Source organism: Entelurus aequoreus, linkage group LG15 (assembly GCF_033978785.1).
Source record: "Entelurus aequoreus isolate RoL-2023_Sb linkage group LG15, RoL_Eaeq_v1.1, whole genome shotgun sequence".
In the NCBI taxonomy this organism is placed as follows: domain Eukaryota; kingdom Metazoa; phylum Chordata; class Actinopteri; order Syngnathiformes; family Syngnathidae; genus Entelurus; species Entelurus aequoreus.
Window position 1 is genome coordinate 38,918,537 of NC_084745.1, and position 20,274 is coordinate 38,938,810.

The 20,274-nt window shown below is 34.9% G+C and overlaps 1 protein-coding gene across 1 annotated transcript in view; it reads right to left on the minus strand.

Moving 5' to 3' along the window:
* The window catches only part of LOC133630137 (uncharacterized), an 82,996-nt gene extending 62,722 nt beyond the window's left edge, over positions 1-20,274 (minus strand). The window contains exons 1-3 of the mRNA XM_062021489.1: positions 19,996-20,274; positions 19,748-19,840; positions 17,401-17,582 (exon numbers count right to left, since the gene is read on the minus strand). Of these exons, the coding sequence (XP_061877473.1) occupies positions 17,401-17,582; positions 19,748-19,809 (244 nt within the window). The 5' untranslated portion in view covers positions 19,810-19,840; positions 19,996-20,274. The remainder of the gene's footprint in view (positions 1-17,400; positions 17,583-19,747; positions 19,841-19,995) is intronic.

Here is a 20,274-nt window from a genome sequence, read left to right on the forward strand (position 1 = left end):
TTACCGCATGGTGTTTGGATCTTAGTAAATCAGGCCCTAAATGTGTGACACACACTAACATAAAATTGACACACTCTAACAGACACTGACACACACTAACACAAATTGACACACACTGACAGACAACATACACTGACACACACTAACAGACACCGACACAAATTGACACACACTAACAAACACTGACACACACTAACGCACTGACAAACACTAACAAATACTGACGCACACTAACATAAATTGACACAATAAGACACTGACACACGCAAACACAAACTAACAAACACTGGCACAGACTAACATATACTGACACACGTTGACACACACTTACATACGCAAAAACATACTGGCACACACTATCAGACATTAACAGACACACATTGATACACACACTAACAGACACTGACACACACTAACACACACAGACACACATTGAAACACACTGACACACACTGGCACACGCTAACACACTAACACATTGACACACGCTAACAAACACAAACACGCACAGACACACACAAAAACACATTAAAACCCACTGACACACATTGACTTACACTGACACACACTAACAGACACCGACACACTAACAAACATAGACACACTGACACACACTAACCAACACACACACACACACGCACACTGACACACACTGATGCACTTTGACACACACTGACTGACGCAAACACACAGTGAGACACACTGACACACAATAAAAGACACTGACATACACTAACACACACTGACACACTAACACACACACGCACACACACAGACACACAGCGACGCACTTTGACAAACACTGACACACACTGACACACAACACACACTGACATACACTAACACAGGGGTCCCCAAACTATGGCCCGCCAACATCCAAAATCCGGCCCATGGAAAGTCCCAAGTTAAAAAAAAACGTTTTTTTTTTTTTAAATCTGTCCTTTCTAATCCATTTTCTACGGCTTGTTATCTTGGTGTTCAAATCATATTGTCTAAAAATGCATTTTCCATACAATAACGCGGCAAGTGCGCGCTCTTTCAGTCAATTAGTGCGCGAGGAATATACAGTATATATATATATATATATATATATATATATATATATATATATATATATATATATATATATATATATCAGTGACGTGCGGTGAGGTTCATGGCTGGTGAGGCACTGACTTCATCACAGTCAGATTTACAACCATATGAACCCTAAAGAGTATCTTATTCACCATTTGATTGGCAGCAGTTAACGGGTTATGTTTAAAAGCTCATACCAGCATTCTTCCCTGCTTGGCACTCAGCATCAAGGGTTGGAATTGGGGGTTAAATCACCAAAAATTATTCCTGGGTGCGGCACCGCTGCTGCCCACTGCTCCCCTCACCTCCCAGGGGGTGATCAAGGGATGGGTCAAATTCAGAGGACAAATTTCACCACACCTAGTGTGTGTGACAATCATTGATACTTTAACTTAACTTTAATTTTACACATACAAACTGTAGCACACAAAAAAGCACATTTAATTTAAAAAAACGTTATTATGGTCTTACCTTTACTTATAAATGAAGTCCATGCGCCGATGTTGTGCTGGATTAATGCAACCCCGCCGTAGAATGCACCCCCTGACGGGAGTTTTATATCAACTAAAGCCAAGATTGAATCTATTTAAAAAAGTTATTTAATAAGAAGCCAAAAAGTGCAACAACAATAATGTTTGTGTTGAAGGAGTTGTGAATGACTGAAATATGAAATCCGTGCTGCAGTCTGCAGGTGTACCTAATGTTGTGGCCCTGCAGTCATTCACAACTCCTCCAACACAAACATTATTGTTTTTGCACTTTTTGGCTTCTTATTAAATAACTTTTTTAAATAGATTCAATCTTGCACGTGGAAAGTTTAAGTGTGGGCTTTAGTTGATATAACACTCCCGTCAGGGGGTGCATTCTACGGCGGGGGTGCATTCTCTACCACCAGGAGGCGGGATTACTGCGAGCCTCAGCCAGTGCGTCTTCGCAGGCGTTTTATGATTGCTCAGCACAAGAAATACGTTATACACATACAGTTGTTGACAAAATACACTGTACATTATATACCTCAGCTAACTAAACTATGGAAATGTATTGGCGTGGCGAAGTTGGTAGAGTGGCCGTGTCAGCAATCGGAGTGTTGCTGGTTACTGGGGTTCAATCCCCACCTTCTACCATCCTAGTCACGTCCGTTGTGTCCTTGGGCAAGACACTTCACCCTTGCTCCTGATGGTTGCTGGTTAGCGCCTTGCATGGCAGCTCCCGCCATCAGTGTGTGAATGTGTGTGTGAATGGGTGAATGTGGAAATAGTGTCAAAGCGCTTTGAGTACCTTGAAGGTAGAAAAGCGCTATACAAGTATAACCCATTTATCATTATCATTTATATAGCAATACGGTTTCACTGCACAGCAGGCCAGCAGTTAGCCGAGTCCACAATCCATGTTGAGGCACAACTCAGTGACGTGCCTCAATTGGCTGCTGATCACAGCAAGTTTCTTCTCAGTATTTGAACGGCAAATGTGAAAATTCAGTGATTTTGAATAAAAATAATGTAAAACTGGTGAAGTTAAATGGAAAATAACTTTATAGTATAATCACTGGATACATATAACACCTGCCTCCAGTGACTGCACGTCACTGATATATATATATATATATATATATATATATATATATATATATATATATATGTATATATATATATATATATATATATATATATATATATATATATATATATATATATATATATATATATATATATATATACAGCCTGGCCCCCGGCAAAATTGTTTTAACCAAATGTGGCCCGCGAGTCAAAAAGTTTGGGGAACCCTGCACTAACACATTCACGCACACACACATACGCACGCACACTGACACACATTGACACACGTGTGCAAATTGTGAACAAGATTGCTTGACAGACATGAAAGTGTAACACCACTAATTTCCAAAAGATTTCTCATACTTTCATGTATTTGTGGTGTACTGCCACAAATACATACTGATGTCTCTTGCTCACAAATGCATCATCACACAATAAATACATAATAACACAATAAACACTTCATAACACGTCTGGCCCCTTCCCCTTCTATTAGCAGTCTTAGGCGACTTTCTTATTTGTGACATTAAAAGAACAACAAAAAGAAGCAACAGAAGAAAGGTTGTAGTTTTAAACATAGTTCTCATATTTCTACGATTTTTATATTACTTTTTGCAAATGTGCCTTGGTCATTTGTGGAATGATACGAAGATTTATTGCATATGCTAGCGTGTCCTGAATTAAATACAATGTAAATTACAGTGTAAAAGGAAGTGGAATGAACAAAAGGGATTCTTACTGTCAAGAAAGACAATGTTTATTATTACACAGTAATTATGAAATGAAGTTTGATAAATGACAAGTAAAGCATTGCAAGCTGTGATGGAAGAAGAAAGGTTGCATTGTGAATCAAGAACAGTAATAGGAGTGCATGAAAAATAGATGTTGGTCAAATCACATCCAGATCCAAACGTGAGTAGAAACAACGGTTTGAAGTCTGCATGCGTGCGTATGATTCATATTTCAAACATTTGCAATTTGATGATGAAAACAAACCCTGGCACATTAGCATGGACAATTTCCTCGCTCCGCACGCAAACTTACACTAAGGGAGGGCGAGAGACTCCGTGTGTGTGTGTGTGTGGGTGTGTGTGTGTGTGTGTGTGTGTGTGTGTGTGTGTGTGTGTGTGTGTGTGTGTGTGTGTGTGTGTGTGTGTGTGTGTGTGTGTGTGTTAGCAGCTGTTTAAATTCAGCGCTGTGTCCAACATGCCAACTCAAACATGATCCTTGTGGACGGAGAAAGAATTTGACACACTTCTTTCTGTCGCCTGCAATATTCTTTAAATGCGCTTATTAAATGTATATATTATGCTTTATGTTTGTCAGGGCCAAATATTTATCATGACAACTGTCGTCTCTGTCATTGTCCTGATGAATAAACCTTCATATTAAGGCCGCTCCCTGATGATGCCAACTCTAAAAAAACATCAACATAACCAGAACCTGCAGCAAATAAACATTTGGTCAATTAAGTTGGAGAGTTAATGGAAATATTTGATCATTGTGCATGAAATTATTATATCACAACAGACGTTTTAGCAACACGCTTAAATTGACATCCCACAGACTGACTGACTCACATCGACGTAAGCAGATGTCAACATAAGTGGAACCAGCTGTCCAGAGACATGAACAAAAACATTGTATATGATATATCTTGGAGTTAAATAATAACACCACACTGTATGATAATATATGTTTAGGTAAATAATAACTTAACAATATGTTGGAGTTTGATAATAACATCACAATATATGATAATAAATGTTAAAAAATAACATCACAACATATGATAACAATTTTAAAGTTAAACATTATCATCACAATACATGACAACACATGTTAAAGTTAGATAACAAACAGTATCTGATAATGTCACAATATATGATAATACAAATTTTAAAGTTAGATAACATCGCAATATATGATAATAAATGTTATAGTTAGATAATAACGTCACAATATATGATAACAAAAATGTTAAGGTTAGATAACATCACAATATATGATAAATGTCAGTTAATCAATTATTTTTCAACCTAGTTTTGTTGACATGTTTTGAATAGAAAATAAAATGTTGCATTTGGCTACTTTTGAAAAAATGTCCAAATAAGTATGAATATTAAAGCTTTAAACTGGCAGTTTGATTCTATAATTTATTTCTTTTGCAGAAACACACCAGTGATAATAAAGAAGTTAACAATAATACGGCACATAAACGTAGACCTAAACAGAACTTTTTTCATAAAAATGACCCCTTTGTCGACAAAAGCGGTCAACGTCAGCACTTTTTACAAATAGCTAGAACGTGTCGAGTGTATTATCGTGTTTTGCTTTTATGTTGAAGAAGCATGTTAGTCAGTTAGTTAGTTAGTTAGTTGTTTTAGGACACTTTAGAGCAGGGGTGTTCAAACTTATTCCACTAAAAGGCCGCACACTGAAAAATTAAAGCATGCGGGGGACATTTTTATATTTTCATTTTAAAACGGTACTTTTAAAAAAAAAACATTTTTAGGGATCCAAAAGGGCAACACTTAGAGAAATTTTAAAAATAAGTTGTTCTTTTTACTTTTAACACTAAATCTCTAGATCATTGTCAGATGTATCTGCAGGATTATACATTTTTATTATCTCTTTATGTCGTTGTTCTTTTTGTTTGTTTCATGTCCTTTTTGTCAAAGAAAATTGTGTTTTTTATATGACAAAAATGTGCAATATTTTTCCGAAAAAACATTTCAAAGTGGAATATTTGATGTGAAGTAATTGGAGCCTTGAATAGGTCAATTATTTATAACAACATTGATTTGGAATCATTATGATTTTTTGTGTTATTGAGTTGACTTTCTCATTAAAGTTTACCCGTTTGATCTTTTATTCCACTTTTTTATGGGGTTTTTTTGTTTTATTTTAATAGTATTTTTAGAATCTGCCGCAGGCCTTTACAAAATTCGCTGTGGGCCACAAATCGCCCCCGAGCCACACTTTGGGCACCCCTGCTTTATAGGTAAATTAATGAATGATTATTGATTAAATATTTCAGAAATAATTTAGTACAAATTAGATGATTTTGAGGAGGTAAATATAGAACAAACAAGCTTTGTTTACTGTCACCTTCCATTGTTGCGACTAACAAATCAAGCCCGAGGGTTTGAAGGACAAAGCGAGCCCGAGTCATGCAACCAAGAGCTCCACCCCCAATCCTCTCTCTCTTTCTAGCTCTGTCTGTGTCTTTCTGGCCGTCAACACAATCTGCATGCTGACTAAATTGACACCATAAGATGTTTGCTGCTTGCTACAATCTGATCTTTGCTCGATATTGAAAAAGAACATTGTTCTATGCTTATAGCTATTTGTTCTCAGTGTTTAAGTAAATATTCTTTTCAAGGCCGCACACACTAAAATCCCATGTAAAACACTAATGTATTCAATGTAAGGCGTAAGGTGATTCTGACGATACAGAATATATTATCTGTGTATTATATGTGAATATTACATTATTTTTCACACAAACTACTGTACTGTACCACTATTATAGTCCATCGTTTTCAAACAATATTTCTCATCAAAAAGTTAGCTTTTCTTTTAAAAGGCAAGTTGCATGTTAAAGTTGTGGGGTTTGGGGTGGGCCAAGCACAGCAGCGGGGCTGCTTTAAAATACGCAAATTCCAAGTTACGAGTTCGGTTATGGAACACAATGTGCTCGTAGGTTGAGGAACCATGTATATTCTGCATATTCATGAAGACATTGCGCTCCTCGTTTTGTCATTTAAGAGATGCAATTCCCTTCGCACAGCTTTGCGTGTGCTATCAGGTTTGCATGTTGAAATCTTTAGTAAATCAGGCCTCTGTGCATATAATTGATAACAAGTACAAAAGTATTTAAATTAGTATTTCATGTGTATGACCTACTGTCACTCATTTACTGCATATTTATGACATGTTCAAACCTGCGTCTTGTTTTTTTTGTTACGTTGTGTAACATGCAGCACCCAAATATATTATGCACCTCCGTTTCTGGACTATTAGAAGCACAATATAGACAACAGAAAAAATATGTTTTTTGTGATTTTGTATTTTCTGAATTTTAATTTTTTGACTTGTTTTTCCTACATTTGTACATATTGTATGTATTTAACATTCTTGTGTTTTCACATTATATTTCATGTTATTATCTAACAGAGCACTGCTGAGATTATTTGATTTTAAGTACCAGGTACAATTGATAGTGTATCAACACCATCTTGTCTACGTATGTAGTACCAATGGGGTATATAACTATTGAATGATACCCTTGTGGGTACAATCTGATGGCTACCACACTGTATGATATGTTGTATGGATTTTGATTAAAAAAAACTGTTGCACTTTATATACTTCTGCACTTTGAGTGATGCTGCTCAAATATTTTAACTTGACCACATTGCACGCTGATTTGTAATTAACACCTTGTGTCATTTGCACTCGTATTTTAAATTGCTTTGTATTATGTAATTTTAATGTTGTTATGTATTTTTAATCTTGTTGCGTAATTTCAATTGTGGATTGCTAAATGTGCCGTAAAAGGACTACAGATGGAAATTAGCATGGTGCTTAATCTGGTGCAGCCATCTTTTTAATGTAACTGCACATTGTCCTTTAAATAAACCAATACGTTCTTTCCTTTTTTTTTACATTTGTATTTAATTTACTCAATATCACATAGAAACAATTGATACAACATTACCATGAATCATGAATGAAAAGGGGCAGAAATAAGTATAAACTTATAATATCTGCCCGCTGTACACACAAATACAACATTGGCTATTCAATGTGGGACCCTAATGGCAATATTTCTATTTCATAACATCATCTTACTCAAAGTCATATCTTATCATCATGATGATTTTTACAGGGGTTTTTTTATACAGAAAAAGATTCAATTTTTTTTGTTTCACTGTCAAGTTTGTTACATGAACTAACATCTTTGATTGAAATGCTTATTCCATTGTCCCTGATCTAAAACTAGACTTTTTGAAAATCTCAGTTCCTTTTAGGTTATAACTACTTTCTCTTTTCACAAGTCCGTTTTGAATGTTTTTTTCTATGTGCTTTATTCATCATTTTTACAATATTGCACTCCATAAGTTCATAACATTTCAATAAGTTGAATTGTTTTACTATGAGGTTTATTTCCAATAAAAACTTTTACAGCTCCTGCAAAGGGAAGATTGAATATAAATATATTTTACAAGCACTACGCCACACTTCAGTACAGTATGTTAGATATGGAACAATCAGTGAATTATACAAAAATATATAATGCTTTTTGATTTAGCAATTCTTGCACATGATGTAAAATAGCAATAGTTTTAGATATTGTAACCATTGTATAATGTATATGTGATTCCCATTTATCATAGCACCCAAAACTTAATCTCTACCACTACAAAACATTTTTACTGGTGGATAACAATCTAAAAAATGTATATTAAAAGTGTGAATTCTGTTAATAACTCCAGTGCTTTTATTTTCAAGCTCAACAGGAAGTGAGTGTGTGCATGTTTTGTGTTGTTAGACAGTAGTTTGTTTCTGCCTAATGATAATGTTTATGTTAACAATACGACATGCGACACATGTCAACATAAACTACATTTGTTCATAGAAATGACATCTTTAACTTTGTTTTTGTCAACACAAGCGGTCAAACATGTATGTCGACCTAAGCAGTAACTTTTTTAGTAACAATAGGACAATGGACCAGAACTTGATAAATTGGTCCACATAGACATGTTGTCGCCATAGGCGTGTTGTCGCCATAAGCATGTTCCTGTGTGTCGCTGCAATATTATTATAATAGTCAGCTGAGAGTTAATGAGGGGTTCATATTTCACAACTTTTACAGTAAGAGAATGAAAAAGATGAAAGGGAACAAAAGCTTTTAATTTTGTTGCTTTGGTGGTTTTTCAAATTACAGGCATGGACATCAAGCAAGTTTGTTGTGTGGTGACTTGAATGTAAATAAACTTCATCTTGTAACAACAAACTACTTTCAAGTGGAGCAGCTTGATGATCAATAAAACACTGAAGCATTTTACCATACAGACAATAAAAGCACACCATTTCCAGTCTCTTTCTGAAGTTTGTGAAAGTCAAGTAGAACCATGAACAAGAACATACACACACTATATATATGTATATATATATATACATTTGTATATGTATATATGTAATATATATATATATACATATATAAGTGTATATATACATATACATATATATATATATATATAGATAGATAGATAGATAGATAGATAGATAGATAGATAGATAGATAGATAGATAGATAGATAGATAGATAGATAGATAGATAGATAGATAGATAGATAGATAGATAGATAGATAGATAGATAGATAGATAGATAGATAGATATAGATTTAATATGTATCATATATTGATGATGGTGTTGCCAAGAAAAAAATAATTATATTTACTTATATGTATTTACATTTATTAACATTTATTTATATTAACTAATATTTACTTGCATGTACATACATTTAACATATGTACTTACATTTACATACAATAACTTACATTCACTTACAGTATATTCATCCATTCATCCATTCTCCCATCCAGCCATCCATCCATCCATTTTCTACCGCTTGTCCCTCTCAGGTTCGCGGGAGGCTGGAGCCTATCCCAGCTGCATTCGGGCGGAAGGCAAAGTACACCCTGAACAAGTTGCCACCTCATCGAAGGGCCAACAAAGCACATTTACTTATATGTATTTATATCTACTTACATTTACTTATATTTTTTAAATTTAGATACATTTACAATTATTTAAATTAAATTACATTTACTCACGATTGGACATTACCACTTTTGTCCATAATAAAAAATATATATATATTTTTTTTTATATTACAACTTTATTACTACGGGACTACCACTTGTCTTATTTATTCATTTATTTATTTCATTAAATAAATAAAATGTATTACAACTTTAGTGTCATCCATTTCAAAGTTGTGGTATTTAGTTTGTATAGACTTTTCAGGGTAATAAGTTACATTACAATAGTGCACGCATTAACACGTCCATGATATAACTATCATTTTGGTCTGTCTCCTCTTCATCTTATACCACTTTTGTCTAATGTAAAAAATAGGGTAACACTTTAATATGGGGAACATATTCACCTTTAATTAGTTGCTTATTAACATGCAAATTAGTAACATATTGGCTCTTAATTAGTCATTATTAAGTACTTATTAATGCCTTATTCTGCATGGCCTTATTATACAACCAGTAAGCCATTAACTCAGCGTCTTCCCTCAATAACCTCAGAATTATTGCTTATTAGTACTAAGTAAGGAAGTTGTTGTATATGATTCTCCCTTTAATACCACTTAATGAATATGGTATGTTCTCACCTAACAAAACATAACCCTATCCCTAACCCGAACCCTAACCTAACCCTCACCCCAACCCTAACCCCTAACTCTAAATTAAGTGTTTTATACTTAGAATATGTTCACCTAGTGTCCAAATAACTCTAAATGAAGTCTTTTTTACTTAGAATATGTTCCCCATACCAAAGTGTTACAAAAAATAGATGTATTTTTATATTACAACTTTATGACTCGGGGACTACCCTTTGTCTTTATTCATTTATTTATATATTTATTTATTTGTTTATTTATGTATTTCAATAAATATATTAATTAATTGAGTGTCATCCATTTCAAGGTTGTGGTATTTCTTAGATTTTGCGGGAACACAAAGTGTTTGCCATAAGTGACACTACAACAGTGCACGCATTAACACGTCAATGATATAATTATCATCCTGGTCTCTCTCCTCTTCATCAGCGCTTGTCGTCGTGACGATAATTACACACGACAGCGTCCAACAATGGTGTTGGACCAACAAAAGCTTGTCCTCGCTGTGCATGAGTTGTGTTTGTGGAACTCTAGCGTACACTCGGGTCGTCTGTTCGCACACACAAAGCAACACAACACACTGAGCAACACTACACACAAAGCAACACTAGCTGTTACAGTTGGCGTCTAACTGGACTCTTGGCACCGCTTTGAGTGATTCACTTCTGGCCTTTTGTGATCCCGCAGGCTTTGTTCGAGCCAATGGAGTCCAGCGTCAGTCAAGCGAGTTCAGTTCTGCGGCACGAGAGGCCAAGCAGGACAAAGCAAGTGTCGAGTCTTTGATTGTCTTTGATTCAAGCTACTAATGACTTAACTATGCTCAACTCCTCTGTTCACATAGCAAGGATTAGCGCCGCCATTAGCAGTTGTGCCACTTAACAGCTATTGTGTGTATTACTTGGGGGTGGAAGGGCAACACACATGCAGGAGGGGGGTTTTGTTTTAGATTTTTTATTAGTTTATGGACAGTGCCCATGATACGTTATTCTTATTCACAAGGAATTGATGGGTGCACCAGATTTAGCTAACAGCTCATCTCCATTTGTAGTCCTTAATTTGACACCATCTAACATACAATATACATGGGGGAAAAAAATGACAACACTACTAAAAACAATAATATGACGACTTATTAAACATCTCCTCACACAGAAAAGAATACAACACAAAACAGCAACATATACAAAAAACACATCTACACACCTCCTCTCACAATCCCCCGATATTCAAAGGGAGACCATACAACTGTTCATTTATATAATGCATTGGCTGGAAAGTATAAGTCATAAAGTGCCTGTGCAAAGAAGCCTACAATTCATGAAAAGCTTATAGATACAATGCATAAATTACAAAAATTTTATTTTATTACAAAACAATTATTTGCAATTATTTTCTAAAACGCGTGCTCTAAACCCATAATGTATACAATACACTACAATAATACACAGGTCTCTTAGTGTTAAACTACTGTAACGATGCTATACTGTCTATCATACTAAAATACTAATCCAGTCAATGTTGTCAACACTTGTTGCTCAATAAGTTGTTTTTTTGGAGCAGTTATTTTCAAACTGTGGCTTTATCTCGTGGTACGCCAAAGAATCACTTGATAAAATACAGTGTTTTATTATCTTATACTCAAACACAGTGTTACTGTTTGAACTGTGTGTAATGTGACAGTGGCCAAAAATGTTAAATCCATCCATCCATCCATCCATTTTCTTCCGCTTATCCGAGGTCGCGTCGCTGGGGCAGCAGCCTAAGTAGAGAAGCCCAGACTTCCCTCTCTCCAGCCACTTCGTCCAGCTCCTCCCGGGGGATCCCGAGGCATTCCCAGGCCAGACGGGAGACATAGTCCTCCCAACGTGTCCTGGGTCTCCTGCCGGTCGGACGTGCCCCAAACACCTCCCTAGAGAGGCGTTTGGGTGGCATCCTGACCAGATGCCCAAACCACCTCATCTGGCTCCTCTCGATGTGGAGGAGCAGCGGCTTTACTTTGAGCTCCTCCCGCATGACAGAGCCTCTCACCCTATCTCTAAGGGAGAGCCCCACCACCCGGCGGAGGAAACTCATTTTGGCCGCTTGTACCCGTGATCTTGTCCTTTCGGTCATAACCCAAAGCTCATGACCATAGGTGAGGATGGGAACGTAGATCGACCGGTAAATTGAGAGCTTTACCTTCCGGCTCAGCTCCTTCTTCACCACAACGGATCGATACGGCGTCCGCATTACTGAAGACGCCGCACCGATCCGCCTGTCGATCTCACGATCCACTCTTCCACCACTCGTGAGTAAGACTCCTGGGTACTTGAACTCCTCCACTTGGGGCGAGATCTCCTCCCCAACTTGGAGATGACACTCCACCCTTTCCCGGGTGAGAACCATGGACTCGGACTTGGAGGTGCTGATTCTCATCCCAGTCGCTTCACACTCAGCTGCGAACCAATCCAGTGAGAGCTGAAGATCCTGGCCAGTTGAAGCCATCAGGACAACATCATCTGCAAAAAGCAGAGACCTAATCCTGCAGCCACCAAACCAGATCCCCTCAACGCCCTGACTGCGCCTACAAATTCTGTCCATAAAAGTTATGAACAGAATCGGTGACAAAGGGCAGCCTTGGCAGAGTCCAATCCTCACTGGAAAGGGGTCCGACTTACTGCCGGCAATGCGGACCAAGCTCTGACACTGATCAGACAGGGAGCGGACCGCCACAATCAGACAGTCCGATACCCCATACTCTCTGAGCACTCCCCACAGGACTTAAGGGGACATGGTTGAATGCCTTCTCCAAGTCCACAAAGCACATGGTTGGGCAGACTCCCATGCACCCTCAAGGACCCTGCCGAGAATGTTAAATATACTTGTTAAATAAAACCTCTGCCTTGTTTTTAATGAATACTTGGGCCTACTATGCTACTGTATTTTAATGTTGGTCATTATGGTGGTACTAGGAGAGCCATTTTTTTGCTGAGGTGGTACTTGGTGAAAAAAGTTTGAGAACACTGATTTAGAGCAAATGTTACAATAGTGGTATCGTCTTGTTTTAAAAAAAAAATGTATCTACTAAATCAATGCTTGTCCATACAGCGATCTGATTGGCTTCATGGTGGTTTGCTTTGCTTGTCCCAGCAGATCATACAATATATCCTATAAGAGAGAATGAGAGCATGCAGATATGTTTTTGCAGCTTCAAGAGAAAGAGAGTTATATATATTCCACTTTAGTTTATGAGCCATTGTTTCAACATGTTTATTGAAACTTAGATTACAGTCACGAGTAATCCCAAAATATTATGTTTCTGCCACAGTTTTGATCGTTTTCCCTTTTACCAGAACGCTTGGATGCACCCCTTGAGAGTGTTGTTTATTAAAATTAAAATGTTTTTCCTGTGTTCAGTGTTAAACATGAGTGTTTGAGCCACTCTGCCACTTTGTCCATAGTTAGTTTGCTTATGTAAATGTGTCATCAGCATACAGTAATGTCTCTACCTAATCACAAGCTGTGGGGAGATCATTCATGTATGTTCAAAATAAAAGGGGCCTTGTGGTACCCCAATACTACACCTTTAAAGGGACACCATTTAGTGTGTAGTTCTGACGCACTTAGAGAGGTGAATCAATTAGAAAAGCAGCAAATTAAGTGTCTTGGATGAAAGTTTAAAGTTAGTTAACTCATTAAGGAGAACACATTGGTAACAGTGTCAAATACTTAAATACTCAAGTACAGCTCCCCTTACTGTACCTCCTCTATTAAGCTTGTCCTTAATGGCCTCTAATAAAAAGAAGCAGGGTGGGAGAGTCAGCACTCATAATAACTCATGTACCGGGAAATTAATAACTTTATGTTTGCAAACAACAGCATCTTAACCTGGCATGACATACAACTTTCATGCCACCTGCAGAACCAGTCCACCATCCTGTACACAATATGTATACAACAAACTGTACACGTTATACTGAACACAACACAGTGTACACATTATACTGTGCACATTATCCTGTACACAACACATTGCACACATTATAAAGTACAGATTAAACTGTACACAACTTATTGTATACATTATCCTGTACACATCATAATGTACAATCACACTGTTTACACCATACCATACTGTATACATTACTGTACACACCAATCATATTGGCACATAAAAAGACAGTCAAGGAGTGTAAAACGTGTACCGGTACCCCGACAGTTGAAACATGCACCACAATAGCTAAAACATGTACCACTACAGTTCAGACATGTACCACCACAGCTGAAACATGTACCGTATATATATCCATCCATCCATCCTCTACCACTTATATATATATATATATATATATATATATATATATATATATATATATATATATATATATATATATATATATATATATATATATATATATATATATATATATATATATATATATTAATATATATATATATATATATATATATATATATATATATATATATATATATATATATATATATATACATATACATATATGCCTCACAATACGAAGGTCCTGAGTAGTCCTGAGTTCAATCCCGTGCTCAGGATCTTTCTGTGTGGAGTTTGCATGTTCTCCCCATGACTGCGTGGGTTCCCTCCGGGTACTCCGGCTTCCTCCCACCTCCAAAGACATGCACCTGGGGATAGGTTGATTGGCAACACTAAATTGGCCCTAGTGTGTGAATGTGAGTGTGAATGTTGTCTGTTTATCTGTGTTGGCCCTGCGATGAGGTGGCAACTTGTCCAGGGTGTACCCCGCCTTCCGCCCGAATGCAGCTGAGATAGGCTCCAGCAACCCCAAAAAGGGACAATCGGTAGAAAATCGATATATATATATATATATATATATATATATATATATATATATATATATATATATATATATATACATACATACATACATACATACATACATACATACATACATACATACATACATACATACATACATATATATATATATATATATATATATATATATATATATATATATATATATATATATATATATATATATATATATATATATATATATATATATATATATATATATATATATATATATATATATACACATATATATATGTCTTAATTAGATTATCCCAAAAAAATAGTGCTCGATACCGTGGTAGAGCGTAATATGTATGTGTGGGGAAAAATCACAAGACTATTTCATCTCTACAGGCCTGTTTCTTGAGGGTTTCCTCAATCGTCCTGACGATTGAGGAAACCCTCAAGAATATATATATATATATATATATATATATATATATATATATATATATATATATATATATATATATATATATATATATATATATATATATATATATATATATATATATATATCCACATGTGGAGTTATGTACTTAACAAAAAAAGGTGAAATAACTGAAAACATGTTTTATATTCTAGTTTCTTCAAAATAGCCACCCTTTGCTCTGATTACTGCTTTGCACACTCTCGGCATTCTCTCACTGAGCTTGAAGTACACCATTGAAGTGAAAATATATCAGGTGACTACCTCTTGAAACTTAAAGTGTACTTAAAGTGTCCTCTTTTGGATTATAACAAAAAATATGTTCTTCACTGCAAATACAAATAGTTTTTAACATTCTTTCTGTCTGGGTTACAGTAAAATGACCATAAAAAAAAAAAATCCACATATGTTTTTATAAAGTAAACATCGAAGACAATAGTCAATAGCTATCAGTGTTTCTTCATCCTATGACTTCATGTTTTTAATACTCACTACAACTACAACAAAGCAATGTTTGGTTTCATTTTTAATCCTATATCAAAATAATAATAATACGCAGGAAAACGCTACAGCTTCACAAAGACCCCCAGTGGACAATAAAAAGAGGTACAGCAGAGAAATATTCAACAAGAAGAAAGTGAAATAAAAGTAACACTTCTTCTTTTCGGCTGAAAGTATGAATGTATGAAGAATTTATGTATGAATGTATGAAGAATATATGTCTGAAAATAATAAATGTAAGAATATAACAATGTATAAAAGTATTTACCCATGATTTCAACCTTTCAAAGTTACTCTTGGACAACAAATTTTTGACCTGGGTATTTGTCAAATCCAAGTTACAGCCCTGGTTGTGGCTCAGAGAGCGAACGGAGGCGACAACAAGTAAGCTAGATAGATGGTTCGCTAACTAGCGAGCTTGTTTCGGCGCTCTCGACCATGGTCTTAACTTGTTTTCTTCTATTTATTTTGGAGTACCGAAACAAGCTTGCTAGTTAGCTAACCATCTAGCTAGCTTACTTGTTGTCACCTCTGTTCGCTATCAGAGCCACAACATTGGCAGCTGTCCACTTTGCTGCTAATCATATTAGCGAGTACCAGCGGCTAAGGAGGGCATTCAACACATTTTGTTTAGAACATATTTTTATTGATATTTCATTTAAAAAATGCCGAAGTGATATTTTGACGCAAAAATTAATGTTTAAAAACATGAATTTCCACGTTACTGCAGAAATCTCACGTCTACTGAATGTATGAATGTTTGAATATGAAAATATGAATGTTTGAATATGAACTTATGAATGTATGAACGCATGTATGTATGTATGTATGAATGTAAAATAACAATGTGATTAATCCAATTGATAAACTACATGTGTAACAAAGCAGGATGAATATTTACTGTAGTGAACATATTACTTTCTATGCTTTCACTTCGAAGTGCAGTGAAACATGTTTATGTTGACGCCCCTCAAATTTGCTGACTGATGTCAACACAAGCGCTGGTCAACATAACTGGAGTAAAAACTCACTTATGACTTTGTTCACAGAAATAGAATCCAGCGTAAGGCAGCCATGCTTTTATTTTAAAGCCGAACAGGATGTTCAATGTGTGCATGTTTTAATGTTGTGTACTTACACAGTACAGTAGTTACGTATAAGCTTTATGATTCAACATAACGTTTATGTCGACACAAGCAGTCCCCATGTATGTTGGCGTAGATTAGTTTGTCGACATAAACGTGTTGTTGACATAAGCGTGTTCTGATGTGGTTATTATAACCACACCATAATATATAATGGTGTTCAGCTGTTTTTTTCCTTCTTTATTTTATTTTTTTCTGCTGCTTATGGGACAGGAGTGGGACCATATTAGCTCTGCTTTGTCACCCTCCTTTTGGACGGTTGGGCTTGTGAAGTTTTAACATGTTCCAAATAAACTGAATTGAAATGGAATAATGCGTGTGTGTGATACGCAACAAGTTATGTCATTTCAGCACAGGACACACACGCACACAGACACAGACGCGCACACACACTAAAAGAGTGTAATATAAAAGCGTGTTTACCTTGAAAGAAGCTTTTAACTCTGAGGTAAGAAACTGCAAGTCTGAGCACAGAAAGTTTGTCCAGTTTGGAAATGACATCAGCAGAAAAAGGCAACAAACTCCCCAGTCGATCCAACTCAGCGTTCAAACGATCTCGATGTCGTTTGGACGGATTTGTTTTCTCATTAGCAGACGACGGTTTCCTGTCAGCAAGACGACATGCATCAAAACATGAATACTTTTATTCCTATTATTGTTCTTCTGAGAACTTTTTACAGAAATGCAAGTGTTGAATGATCATAATCATGTGAATAGTCATAACTAACAATTTATAATCACAGCATTTGCAGCTTCTCACAGTCATCTGTACTTGATTTACAGAAAAACTACAATTACTGACAAGTTGTTTGATTGATATTTGTTACTGATGTATAGATTTATCAGTTGATTTATTGTTTCATGATAATAGTCGCATGAGCATCTTTCAGCACACAAAACATTTGTTGTTCTTGACAAATACAACAAATGAAGGTATTTGCAGCAAACAAAGATGATTTATGAAAGCTGTCCTAATTAAAATAATACACTTATCATTATCAGACATTATCAAGTCTTTTTTTCTCCTTACTTGAACTGAATTCATCTTCACAACACACAAACGTTTGTTTTCATTTAACATAACACTAACAACTTGACCAGCTGATTGCTTAATAGTCTTATTAGAAACATTGATGATCGTTTATGAGCACAACTTGTTCTCCAACTGAAAACAAATATGATTCATATACTAGTTGTTAACATACACTTTTCATAAACTTCACTCCAACAAAATACACTTTTAAACATATTGCTTTACTTTCTTTGATTGTCAAAATTCCTTTTATTGAATCATAAGTCACTGCAGGATTTTAATTAATAATTTCAAGACCTTCAATCATATCAATCAATTTTTACATTTTAAAGGAAATAATGAAAGTGTGTCATTATATGCAGTAATAATTAATGTAATGATCTTAATAAAATATTAGGACTAGAACAAATAGTTAATATAGTTATAGGATTATATTAAAAAGTTGACATAATATTAGGACTATAATGGAAAGTCAATAAAATATTCAGATCATAATAAAACGTTGATCAAATATTAGAACTATAATAAGAAGTTGATAGACTATTGGGACTGGAATAAAAAGTTGATAAAATATTGGCAGTACAATTAAATGTTTATGGGTTATTAGAACTGGAATAAAAAGATGATAGAATATTAAAAACAGAATAAATGTTAATAAACTATTAGGTCTATTATAAAAAAGTTTATAGAATATTAAGAATAGAAAACAACGTTTTTCAATTATTAGGACTATAATAAAAAAAAGTTACTATAAAATAAATCTAATAAAAAGTTAACAAAATATTAGGACTTTAAAAAAAGTTTATAGAATATTAAGAATATAATAAAAAAGTTGATGAAATATTAAGACTCTAATAAAAACTTAATAGAATATTAAGACTATAATAAAAAAAAGTTGATAGTATAAAAGGAATATAATAAAAAGTTAATAAAATATTAGGACTATAACAACACGTTGATAACATATTAACAATAGAATAAAAGTTCATAGTATATTAGGACTATGAGAAAAAGTTTATATAAATATTAGTGGTAAAATAAAAAGTTAATAGAATAGTAGTACTATAGTAAAAAGTTGATAAAATATTAGGACTAGAATAAAAATGTAATAAAATATTAGGACTATAATAAAAAGTGGATAACATATTAACAATATAATAAAAGTTCATAGTATATTAGGACTATTAGAAAAAGTTGATACAACTATTAGTGGTAAAATTAAAAAGTTACTAGTATTTTAGGACTAGAATAAAATGTTGACTAAATATTATGCAATAATGCAGTAAAAGAAAGATAGATTATTAGGACTATAATTGAAAAAAACTTGATTAATTATTGGGACTATTGATCAAAAAAGTAGCTGAAATATTCGGGCTTTAATTTAAAAAAAAGTTGATTTAATATTAAAACTATAATAAAAAGTTGATAGAATATTCGGACTATATATAATAAAAAGTAGACAGATAATAAAAATAAGATAAAATGTTAGTCATACAATGAAAAGTTGGTAGAGTATTAGGACTATAGAATATTAGTAATATAAAATTAGTATTATAATAAAACGTTTTGACTGACAATAACTTAAAACAAATTTGACCCTTGAGTTTGCACATAAAATGAAGTAGTTTAGAACATTTCAACAGCAGGTTGAATACTTGTATTGTAATATTTGCAAGTGTAAATACTAAATAAAATATAGTATTGAAAGATGAAAATAAATTTGAAATATTTCTTAACTGTTTTTGGATGGGCTTCCTCCTCTTTCTGCCCGCGTACATGCAGTCACCTGGCGGGATCATCGTTTTGCGCTCCGTGCAGGTAACAGGTGCGCTGCGTGTAGGAAAGTGTGTGAGCGTGTTAGTGTGTGCGTGTGCGTGTGCGTGTGCGCGCGTGTGTGTAGACAGACACAACAGAGAAGACATGTGCATGAGATGTCATAAATGATGCACAGCAGTAATAATGAAATAGCATTTTTAACAACATACCAGCTTTCTGCGAGGTTGCCAGTGAGGTCCAGTATAATTTTGCAGTGATCTCACATGAAAGAAAAAAAAAAGGAAAAAAGAAAACAAAAGAGACAAAATCCACTCACACAATCCTCAATCCAAGCGGAAGTAGAGTCAGGGAATAAAATCTCTTCTGTGCTTCATTCAAATGTTGTGAAGCTTTAAAGTCTTGACTTCCTCGCTTACAGGTGAAGATTCTTCTCAATGACATGTCAGCTCTTCGCACGCAACTCTCTCACACACGCACACACATACACA